Source organism: Schistocerca cancellata, chromosome 1, assembly GCF_023864275.1.
Source record: "Schistocerca cancellata isolate TAMUIC-IGC-003103 chromosome 1, iqSchCanc2.1, whole genome shotgun sequence".
Taxonomy (NCBI): Eukaryota; Metazoa; Arthropoda; class Insecta; order Orthoptera; family Acrididae; genus Schistocerca; species Schistocerca cancellata.
The window spans coordinates 1,082,242,830-1,082,255,624 of NC_064626.1; the positions used below are offsets into that span (position 1 = coordinate 1,082,242,830).

A 12,795-nucleotide genomic window follows, 5' to 3' on the forward strand; every position below is an offset into this window, starting at 1 on the left:
TTGGGGACAAAAGTATTAAAGCATAAAAATGAACTAAAACGGTCGTGAGGAAGGTTCTGAAATGAAGAAGCAATTTTTATTAGAATACCTGAAATGTTTCTATGACGTAATTTCAGAAAAAATTACACTGTTGTCATAGGATGTGTATCAAGCATGGGACTGAAATGGCACGGCAACTAGAAATGCAGTACAAAGTTGAAGTATTCAGGACAGTACAAACCTTGTGGGTGAAACATGTAAATGGCAAAAGTAATGAGTAAGTCCAAGGGACTGGGGTACGACATTGTAAAGAGGAAGTGCGAGAAATGGAACATTTTGCAGCAGTAAGGATAACATTGTGAGATATTCCACCTAGTTATCACAACTGGGGAAATCTTGTTCTTTGAAGGTCACCAGGGAGAAGTAAAGCTGCCAGTCAGCCTTAGTAAGCTGCCAATTGGGCATGCCCAGGGATGGGGTATGAGTCAGCAAACAGATAGCACACAGGAAATGGTATCTCCAGTAGGTGTCAGAAAGAATGGACCACTCACAACAGTGGGTCAGTTGGGAAGTGCAGAAGGATAGGTCCAAATTGGAATAGGTGTGGGAGGAGTCAGAAAGGAAAGTGGGTGCTCCAGTGTTAAGGTAGAAGAGGTTAAGTTGGTTAAGAAGGTCAGCCAAGAGGGCACCTCTCTGACATGTCCTGGGAGAACCCCAAAGGGGATGCTGTGCATTAAAGTCACCAAGTAGGAAAACTGGGGGAGGTAGCCACCCAATGAGCTGAAGGAAGTCTGCCCTGGTGACATCGAATGACAGAGGGACATAAATGGTAGAGGGAAAAAGTCAGGAAATAAAAGGCAAACTGCAACAGCTTGAAGATAGATGGTCAGGAACATGGGTTGACTATGAGTGTCATCCCATAAGAGCAGCATGAAACCCCCATGAGAAGCAATGCAGACCTCAGGGGGAAGGTCAAAACGAATCGGTAAGAAATGTGAAAGTTCAAAGCGGTCGTGAGGGTGCAATATCGTTTCCTGAAGGCAGAGTACTAGGGGATGATGTGATGCTAAAAGCAGCCATAAATCCTCTTTGTGGGATCAAAGGCCATGAATGTTCCATTGGAGGAGAGCCTTGATGAGGAAGAGGAGTGTCACCTCAGCGGCTGCTGGGTGACAGCTGGGGAAGAGTCGCTACTACAGGGCACAGAAGCAGGAGGAAACTGATCCATGGGGCCAATAGAAGCATCGGCTTACTTGTGTGGTAGGTCTGTGCAGTTCAACACTGAAAAATGGTTGGTGGTGCACACCAGCAATATGGAGGCCGGCTGGACTGCAGTATCAGATGGTGACACCGTCGAAGAGGATCTTCGAGTTGGGGAAGGAGAAGTAAGAGGAAGGCTCTGCTGTTGTTTGGCTGGAGGGATGGAGGAAGTCTTCACAGTAGTGCCCCTTCTGTACTTTCTGGCCTACCAGTTGCGTAGCTGGTGGCTTTGCCTCTTGAGGCGAGAGTGTGATGGCTTGTTGCACAGCAGAAAGGGAAGGATAGCGATGCTACCTTGACACTGGGCGATTTCACAACCTCAGAACTGAATGTCTGCATGGCCATGTCCTTCATGGAGAGAGGGACAGCAAGAACAGAACTATAAGTGCCAGACAGGAGAATGCAGGGTTTGGGACTAGCCACTAACTTACGAGTGACTGGGTAAGGCACTTTTTCCTTTACTCAGATCTCTTGGACAGCCTGCTCATCAAGATACACGGGCAATCCCGTGCATGGCCGCCATTGCAGTTGATACAGCAAGGAGAAGGAGGTGGACAATCACCCTCGTGCACAATCCTACAACATGTTACACATTTGGCTGGGTGTCGGCAAGATGTTCTAGTGTGGTTGAAACGATGACACTGGTAGCAGCACATTGGGTTCGGAATGTACGGCTGTACTGGGATAATTTCATAGTCTGCCTTGATCTTGGATGGAGGCACCACTAAGGCGAGAAAACGAGTGCAGGTGGGCACTAAAGAGGAATCTACGGTTTTCATTACAGAATGGATGACAATGACACCCTGATCCGAGAGGTAAGACTGGATTTTGGCCTTGGTTAGACGTGGAGAAGCGAGGCAGCAAGCCATTGTTGTGCTTGAGAATCATAAATAGTCTCCAAACGTGAAGTGCCATTCCGTAAACGAGAGTAGGATTTCACAGGGCCGGCAATTGCCTCGACACCTTTCTGAATAATAAACGGATTTACAGTGGCGAAAGACTGACCATCTTCAGTATGTGAGAGCACGAGGAACTGTGGTGCAGCAGGAAGGGTCTTTGAATCATTAGTCTCATTACATTTACGTTTTGTAGACGTTGATTGGGAAGATGATTGACTCATTGCGAGAAAATCCCCATGATTGCCAGCATCTCCGATGGCGCGCTCCTTCCAACTGGGGGCCCTCTTCACAAGGGGGGCTCCCACCTTAGGTGATTGTTCACACATCAGGTCACACCTCCTGAACACCAGACAAAGGGACCAGTCGGCAATTGGGGAAGCTTGCAGCTCAGGCAATCATTCCTACCTGGACCTGGCCTGTACCAGGGGGTACCTGTCGACCTGGGGCTGGGAATTAAGCGTTACCCAGTCACCTGTTATGCGTCAGACGCGTGGGCTGGCCTTCAGAAGCGCACAGGGAGGAAGAAGAAAAAGAAGAACCTCAAACGCTGAAGCGGAGGAACGAGAGGAGAGTGAAAACAAAGAAAGAAAAATAGAACGAAAAACGAAGGTGAGACTGTTCTGACGTCAGCGACAGACAACGCAGTACATTCTCAATAACAGCCCAGACATGTCTCCCAAGAGACGGGAGAAAGAGAATAGTCACGCAGCACGGAAGGGAAAAAATGCTTCAAAGGCTGGGCCCCGTGGTAGCTAAGAACGAACCCGCCATAAAGTGGCGAGCCCCCTGCGGGGGTATTTTGCTGAGATTAAGAGGTATTACTCTTGCATGGACCTAGATGCTTATAACAGTTCCCACAACGAAACTTTGTCTCGAAACCTGGCAGAAAATCCAAAGAGATGCTGGTCGTATGTAAAGTATGCTAGCGGCAGAACACAATTGATGCCTTCTCTGCGCGACAGGAATAAAATAATGGAAATCAGAGTTCTCACGGGAAGATATAGTTGTAGGGTGTTTTTTTTTTTTTTTGCGCGCTGTACGAGATTGAAGTAATAGAGAATTATTGTGATGGTGGTTCGATGAAGCCTTTGCCAGAGACGTATGTGTGATTTGTAGAGTATCCGTATTGATCTAGATCTTGGGATGTGAAAGCTATATATATATATATATATATATATATATATATATATATATATGTGTGTGTGTGTGTGTGTGTGTGTGTGTGTGTGTGTGTGTGAAGATGGCATCTGTTCTTTCGGACATGTCCGAAAGAACAGATACCATCTGTGACCATGCAGCTCGTTAGAATGAAATTAGAATGAAATGAATACCCCTAGCTGAATAGCTGCATACAGGCGTTGATGTAAGTCAAAGTGGACAGTTGAAAATGTGTGCCCCGACCAGGACTCGAATTCGGGATCTCCTGCTTACACGGCAGACGTTCTGTCCACCTGAGCCACCGAGGACACATAAGGATAGTGCGACTGCAGGGACTCTGGCACGCCTCCCGTGAAACCCACATTCCCAACTTATTGTCCCGCTCTATATTCGTAGTGTAGTGCCTCTGCCCATTATACTCATTACTCGCGGCTTTTTGCTGATTCCCGTAAGAGTTCGAGCACTGTTTGTGCATCCGCACAGAAGAAGATGGTCAAATGGCCGTTGAGCCTGCGGGACAATAAGTTGGGAATGTTGGCCTCATGGCAGGCGTGCCAGAGATACGTCCCTGCAGTCGCACTATCCTGTGTGTCCTCGGTGGCTCATATGTATAGAGTTTCTGCCATGTAAGCAGGAAATCCCGGGTTCGATTCCCAGTCGGGGCACACATATTCAACTATGGCCGTTGACTTATAAACGCCTGTATGCAGCTAGGGGTATTCATTTCACTGTAAAGCTATATGTGACTTGTCACATGTATGCGTAGACCCACGTGACACACACCATGTCGTCCTTGCCCTTGGGCCTCGGTGCACAGTATCGCTTGCGCAGCACGTAGGCGGCGCCAGCGAACACGAAGAGGGCGAGCACTGACGTCACGGGTACCAGCGTCGTGGCGATGTCGGACGGCGGCGCCGCGCTGCCTGGCGGAACTTGGGTGGACGCGGGGGCGGTGACGGCGGCGGAGGAGCCCCTGGGCACGGGGTGCGGCGTGGCCGCGGATGCGGTCGTGCTGCTGCTGTTGCTGGTGTCGCTCACGTCTCCGGAGCCGGTACCACCTGCGCATACACACAGTCCGTGTCAACACGCGGCGCCCATGCAACTCTACTGTATACTGTCGCAAGGAAGCTTCGAGTTCAACCCCTTGTACACAATGACTCTCTTCAGCCGGAATGGTAGAGTGAACAAGACATCGATATAGACCGTAACTGCATGAAATTATTCAAGAAACCGTCTAGGAAATTACAGTGTCATCCATACAAACCAGAACTACTTTAACGAGTTGCAACACTTGAACGAATAATAGGACACATTTGTAATTTTGGGAGATGATAATACAAAATCTTCCAGAAAGCAGACGTACATACAAAGTCCTCATAGCATATGCTGGAAGTGCCTTCACCACTATCGATGCACAACTGTATCCTTTTCACCACATTCCGCGAATTTCTGTGAAATAAAGCCAACAATTCTGGAAGCTGACATCTCAAACCATTTCAAAACCAAGATCACATAAAATACACTACTGTCCATTAAAATTGCTACACCACGAAGATGACGTGCCGGCCGCGGTGGCCGTGCGGTTCTGGCGCTGCAGTCCGGAACCGCGAGGCTGCTACGGTCGCAGGTTCGAATCCTGCCTCGGGCATGGGTGTGTGTGATGTCCTTAGGTTAGTTAGGTTTAAGTAGTTCTAAGTTCTGGGGGACTTATGACCTAAGATGTTGAGTCCCATAGTGCTCAGAGCCATTTGAAGATGACGTGCTACAGATGCGAAATTTAACCGACAGGAAAAAGATGCTGTGATATGCAAATGATTAGGTTTTCAGAGCATAAACACAAGGCTGGTGCCGGTGGCGACACCTACAACGTATTGACATCAGGAAAGTCTCCAACCGATTTCTCATACACAAACAGCTGCTGACCGGCGTTGCCTGGTGAAACGTTGTTGTGATGCCACGTGTAAGGAGACGACATGCGTACCATCACGTTTCCTACTTCGATAAAGGTCGGATTGTAGCCTATCGCGATTGCGGTTTATCGTATCGCGACATTGCTGCTCGCGTTGTCGAGATCCAATTACTGTTAGCAGAATACGGAATCGGTGTGTTCAAGTGGGTAATACGGAACGTCATGCTGGATCCCAATGGCCTCCTATCACTAGCAGTCGACATGGCAGGCATCTTATCCGCATGGCTGTAACGGATCGTGTAGCCACGTCTCGATCCCTGAGTCAACACATGGGGACGTTTGCAAGACAACAACCATCTGCACGAACAGTTCGACGACGTTTGCAGCAGCATGGACTATCAGCTCGGAGACCATGGCTGCGGTTACGCTTGACTCTGCATCACAGACAGGAGCGCCTGCAATGGTGTACTCAGCGATGAACCTGGTTGCACGAATGGCAATACGTCCTATTTTCGGATGAATCCAGGTTCTGTTTACAGCAAAATGATGGTAGCGTCCGTGTTTGGCGACATCGCGGTGAACGCACATTGGAAGCGTGTATTCGTCATCGCTATACTGGCGTATCGCCGGCGTGATGGTATGGGATGCCATTGGTTACACGTCTCCGTCACCTCTTGTCCGCATTGACGGCACTTTTAACAGTGGACGTTACGTTTCAGATGTGTTACGACCCGCGGCTCTACCCTTCATTCGATCCCTGCGAAACCCTACATTTCAGCAGGATAATGCACGACCGCATGTTACAGGTTCTGTGCGGGCCTCTCTGGATACAGAAAATGTTCGACTGCTGCCCTGGCCAGCATATTCTCCAGATCTCTCACCAATTGAAAACGTCTGGTCTATGATAGGCGGGCAACTGGCTCGTCACAATACGCCAGTCAGTACTCTTGATGAACTGTGGTATCGTGTTGAAGCTGCATGGACAGCTGTACCTGTACACGCCATCCAAGCTCTGTTTGACTCAATGCCCAGGCGTATCAAGGCCGTTATTACGGCCAGAGGTGGTTGTTCTGCGTACTGATTTCTCGGGATCTATGCACCCAAATTGGGTGAAAATGCAATCACAAGTCAGTTCTAATACAATATATACCCGTTTATCATCTGCAGTTCTCCTTGGTGTAGCAATTTTAATGGCTAATACTTTAATGAGCCTTAACACTTGAACCAATAATACGACACATTTGCAATTTTGGGAGATGATAATCCACAGTCTTCCAGAAAGCAAACATACATACAAAGACCTCAAAGAATATGCTGGAAGTGCCCTTCAACCACCATCGATGCACAACTGTACTCTTTTCATCACATTCCGCGAATTTCTGTGAAACGAAGCCAACAGTCCTGGAAGCTGACACCTCGAACCATTTCAAAACAACGATCGCATAAAATATTTTTTATTTAAGACAACCTGTTTCAACAGACTACGCTGTCATCTTCAGTTCTTTAAATCTTTTATTGTAACAGATGTTCACACCTGAAGATTACAGCGTAGTCTGTTGAAAGCAATGGTCTTAAATAAAAATAAATATTCTATGCAATCTTGGCTGCTGAATGGTTTTTAACAATTGAACAGTAGCCCTTCAGTTTCGTCAAAATGAAAAAAGAATTAATCCAACCTCATGATAACGTACTGGTGATTTGTGGATTACGTAGGGGTTTACACCAGCCTAGTATCTGCCATTTCGTGTGCTGGTGTAACCTGGCAGATAGAATCATGCCTCATCTGTAATCCAAGCCTGGACATTGAATAAGAAAGCCCTGAAACCATCGACACCACCACATTTTTTTCTCATGATCTGTTTCTTGCAATGCCTGCATCACGTGGACTCTGTACCATCGCAATGCTGATTTCATCGCAGCTCTCTGACATATGCGATATGAAATGGCTTTCTCCTGTCTCAATCACGCTACCATTTCCTTGGAAAGTACTCCAAGCGTCTTCAAACAGTACCAATAACGTGCAAATAACTTACGGGTTTGCTGCCGGCTGAAGCCGTCGACCACCGCCGATATTTCGACAGGAGCACACCCTGCCACTCTCAAGTTGTGCCTTGAGAATGGCAGGGTGTGTTCCTGTCGAAATATCGGCGGTGGTCGACGACGTCACCCGCCTGCAAACCCGTAAGTTATTTGAACATTCAATTCGCCGGGAAAAGTTAAGGTCTCTCATTATCAATAACCTCTGCACTCAGTGAAGGTCTATGTCTACCTCCCCCACTGTCTCCAAGCTTCCTTACTATCGAAAAACTTGTTACCTTTCCTGGAGCATCATGCACATTGTGCTCTCTTCGGAATGCCCGTTGTGTTATAACCAATGAGTCTGTCTTCCAATATTTTTTCACAATAAAAGGCGGCTGTGGAAGTGTGTTCCCCGTGTCTCTGTAATCTGAAGATTGCGAATGTATCACGCGGCCCGAACTACACGCACACAGACTTCACAGACCGCGACCGACTAGGGTACGAACGAACAACACGAGTAGATCAAGCGCGGAATTATACAGTAGAAAGGTCCTCATTGAAACTAACAATCAACTTGCCGAAAACGGGCGGTACTTCTGATTCTAGCAGAGCTACTGAGATCAGTAAAACAACTTTCCCATTTCTACGAGCTTTCGGAGGGGAATTATGACCCACTGAGGTACTTCAGGTTTATTCGGTTCGTCTCATAGGAAGAAATGTTGGTGTGGAGGACCGATTTTATGTTCGGCAGACTTTACTCGGCAGATTATCTAAATCGGCTTGCACTGAACATTAGTCAATAGGAGCCGGCCGGAGTGGCCGTGCGGTTCTAGGCGCTACAGTCTGGAGCCGAGCGACCGTTACGGTCGCAGGTTCGAATCCTGCCTCGGGCATGGATGTGTGTTATGTCCTTAGGTTAGTTGGGTTTAATTAGTTCTAAGTTCTAGGCGACTGATGACCTTAGAAGTTAAGTCTCATAGTGCTCAGAGCCATTTGAACCATTAGTCAATAGGGCGAGAACAATCCGCGCTTACCTCAGATTTTAGGTCGGCCCGACAATAGGAAAGACAAATTAAATGCTTGGAAACCACTGATATGTAGCGTTTCAGTATGTTTTAAGGAACTGAGCGAATCACCGAGTAAGAATTGAGACGTCCTGTAACGAGAAAAATGTCTAATAAATAATTTATTGAAACGAAGAGATGGAAAGGTTTGGTGTGTATTTTGACTTGAGTCAGTGCTGGGAACTTCAGTTAGAGGGACGATCGAAGAAAAGAACCGCGGGAGGAGGGCTACATATAAGTGTCCAGAACAGTTCGTCGATGATGTGGGATGCGAGAGGCAATCTAGAACGAAAGACAGCTGGCAGGCGACACGAATGTACAACTGCATCAAATCTACCTCTGGGTTGATGACTAAAGCACACACAACAGTTAAGATAAATTGGAATTTGATACTGTAGCTAGTGATTTTGCTCAACAATAGTGACATGTGAATCATTGGACAGTACGTCAGGTTCGAGGGCTCTTTCTTTCTCCGATCGGTCGCGAAATTATAATCACATTGAAAATCTGCTGAAGCTGTGATCAGATGCGTTGCACAGTGTCTCTAATACACCTGTCTACCGTCATGTCATACTTTTCGGTGCTGAACGCACGGTGAGCACGTAAACATGCCCATAAAACAATGCCTTTCTACACCTACATCTACATCCATACTCCGCAAGCCACCTGACGGTGTGTGGCGGAGGGTACCTTGAGTACCTCTATCGGTTCTCCCTTCTATTCCAGTCTAGTATTGCTCGTGGAGAGAAGACTTGTCGGTATGCCTGTGTGTGGGCTCTGATCTCTCTGATTTTATCCTCATGGTCTCTTCGCGAGATCTACGTAGGAGGGAGCAATATATTGCTTGACTCCTCGGTGAAGGTATGTTCTCGAAACTTCAACAAAAGCCCGTACCGAGCTACTGAGCGTCTCTCCTGCAGAGTCTTCCACTGGAGTTTATCTATCATCTGCGTAACGGTTTCGCGATTACTAAATGATCCTGTAACGAAGCGCGCTGCTCTCCGTTTGATCTTCTCTATGTCTTGTATCAACCCTATCTGGTACGGATCCCACACTGGTGAGCAATATTCAAGCAGTGGGCGAACAAGTGCACTGTAACCTACTTCCTTTGTTTTCGGATTGCACTTCCCTATGATCCTTCCAATGAATCTCAGTCTGGCATCTGCTTTACCGACGATCAACTTTATATCATCATTCCATTTTAAATCACTCCTAATGCCTAATCCCAAGTAATTTATGGAATTAATTGCTTCCAGTTGCCGACCTGCTATATGGTAGCTAAATGATAAGGGATCTTTCTTTCTATGTATTCGCAGCGCATTAAACTTGTCTACATTGAGATTCAATTGCCATTCCCTGCACCATGCGTCAATTCGCTGCAGAACCGCCAGCATTTCAGTACAATTTTCCATTGTTACAACCTCTCGATATACCACAGCATCATCCGCAAAAAGCCTCAGTGAACTTCCGATGTTATCCACAAGGTCATTTATGTATACTGTGAATAGCAACTGTCCTACGACACTCCCCTGCGGCACACCTGAAATCACTCTTACTTCGGAAGACTTCTCTCCATTGAGAATGACATGCTGCGTTCTGTTTTCTAGGAACTCTTCAATCCAATCATACAATTAGTCTGATAGTCCATATGCTCTTACTTTGTTCATTAAACGATTGTGGGGAACTGTATCGAACGCCTTGCGGAAGTCAAGAAACACGGCATCGACCTGGGAACCCGTGTCTATGGCTCTCTGAGTCTCGTGGACGAATAGCGCGAGCTGGGTTTCACACGATCGTCTTTTTCGAAAGCCATGCTGATTCCTACAGAGTAGATTCATTGTCTCCAGAAAAGTCATTATACTCGAACATAATAGCACTCCATCTTCAGGCCACAAGTGGCCCATCGGGACCATCCGACCGCCGTATCATACTCAGTTGAGGATGCGGATAGGAGGGGCGTGTGGTCAGCACACCACTCTCCCGGTCGTTATGATGGTTTTCTTTGACCGGAGCCGCTACTATTCGGTCGAGTAGCTCCTCAATTGGCATCACGAGGCTGAGTGCGCCCCGAAAAATGGTAACAGCACAAGGCGGCTGGATGGTCACCCGTCCAAGTGCCGACCACGCCCGACAGCGCTTAACTTCGGTGATCTCAAGGGAACCGGTGTATCCACTGCGGCAAGGCCGTTGTCCGAACATAATACGTGTTCCAAAATTCTACAACTGATCGACGTTAGAGATATAGGTCTTTAGTTCTGCACATTTGTTCGACGTCCCTTCTTGAAAACGGGGATGACCTGTGCTCTTGTCCAATGCTTTGGAACGCTACGCTCTTCTAGAGACCTACGGTACACCGCTGCAAGAAGGGGTTCAAAAAATGGTTCAAATGGCTCTGAGCACAATGGGACTTAACATCTATGGTCATCAGCCCCCTAGAACTTAGAACTACTTAAACCTAACTAACCTAAGGACATCACACACATCCACGCCCGAGGCAGGATTCGAACCTTCGCGCGGCTTCGGACTGAGCGCCTAGAACCGCTAGACCACCGCGGCCAGCTGCAAGAAGGGGGGCAAGTTCCTTCGCGTACTCTGTGTAAAATCGAACTGGTATCCCATCAGGTCCAGCGGCCAAGTGTGAGTGCCTGCTGAGAGGTTTCGACTGATTTCATGCAACCCACATAACATAACGGTCATCGTTGTCCTTCTTTACGATAATCCTCGGCCGCACTCTGCTGGGGCAATGAAGATGCTCCTGCAGCTTTTCCGATGAAATGCATTTGATCACTCTCCATACGGTCCGTAATTTGATCTGGCTGAGTTTGCTCATCAGAGACAAGGGCATAGTCAGGAGAACCTCAGGGAAGTGTGACAGAACTGCTCATATGTGTATACGTACGTGATATGACAGACAGGCTGGGCAGCAATTGCGATAATTTGCCCAGCTGGTAAATACTGAAAAAAGACAACACTACCTCACACAAATCATCCCGCCATTTAGAGAAACTGCGGGAAACGCATCTCACCATAGCTGGGAGGGGATTTATACTCTATTCCTCCCCCACACAATATGTAACGAATCTTCTGCAGGTCTAAGTCGTCGAGCAGAATCGCATACAAATTTACTGATCTCTTACACTAGACGAGCCAACGGCCTTGCCGCAGTGGTCACAATGGTTCCCGTCAGACCACCGAAGTTAAGCGCTGTCGGGCTGGGCTAGCACTTGGATAGGTCACCGTCCGGTCTGTCCAGCACTGTTGGCAAGCGGGGTTTACTCAGCCCTTGTGTGGCAAACTGAGGAGCTAATTTATTGAGAAGTAGCGGCTCCGGTCACGAAAACTGACAACAGCCGGGAGGGCGGTGTGCTGACCACATGCCCCTCCATATCCTCATTCAGTGCTGCCTGTGGGCTGATGATGACACGGTGGCCGGTCGGTACCGTTGGGTCTTCACGGCCTGTTCGTACGGGATTTACACTATGCGAGACGAGTTTGGCCTCTCCTACAGGTTGGACACAACGGATGCAGCAATATTCCAAGGCAAGATATCGCAGCTCTGGACTTGCATTAGCATCTTGCGTTGCCTGAAGTTCAATGTACGGAGAAAAGTGTCAATCAACGTACTATTTTTTAAGACATCACCCTCTGGAATGGTTTGATTCTATTACGCATCTTTTACTTTCCTGTACTAATCTTCTCATCCTATTTAAGTCAACATCTTATGTAATCTACAGTCTGCTGTGCATATCCCTCCCCTACAATTTGTCCCCTTTACTGTTCCTTCTAGCTCCAAGTTAGCTACTCCTGTATGCCGCAGCTGATGTCCCACTAACCTTTCACTAAAAGCAATGACATCGTTTCCACCTGACTTTCACTATTATAAACGAGTAATTTATTCAGCACTTGCAGCGTCTGCTCACTCTCAAGAGCACGAATGGATAAGGTCACATCATACTCGTGCATCCATTGCGCACTTCAAAATGAACAAACTCTCTAAACTAGCTACACTGGTGAATAAAGAACTCATTTATAATAACGAAAGTCTGATAGAAAATACATCATTCTTTAAATGTATCAAGACTTTGGTGTCCACCTTGATCAAGTTAATGTTTCGCTTCTTCTGAGAAAGATTTTCCTTATACTCGTTTTTTTACCTACTCTTTTGAGTTGTTTGTCGTCAACTATTCCCCCCCCCCCCCCCTACCGCCCAAGCCTCTGAAGCAGGCACTTGAATGGCGCCCAATATTCAACGAAACAACGAAATCAACGCATTGTCAGCACCCATATGTATCTTTTGGAAGAGAGGAGTAAAGCAATGGAAAGCGCTGCCGACAACGAAGAGAAGCTCGCCTTTTACATGCATTACTGGAAGCTATGATCCCTTTAGATTCACGGTTTGCAAGCGGCTTAATCTTGCCCCGGGGCTTAGAAGATCTTCCAAATACCTCTCTGTGTTTGGCTGCACAGATAACAACAGCTCAGCTGAGGCTAGTCACAGAGAGGAAGT

General features: G+C 47.3%; 1 protein-coding gene across 1 annotated transcript in view; it reads right to left on the bottom strand.

Moving 5' to 3' along the window:
* The window catches only part of LOC126091092 (tyrosine kinase receptor Cad96Ca), a 481,814-nt gene that overhangs the window by 135,144 nt on the left and 333,875 nt on the right, over positions 1–12,795 (bottom strand). The window contains exon 4 of the mRNA XM_049907035.1: positions 4,080–4,354. Coding sequence (XP_049762992.1) covers positions 4,080–4,354 — 275 coding nt within the window. The remainder of the gene's footprint in view (positions 1–4,079; positions 4,355–12,795) is intronic.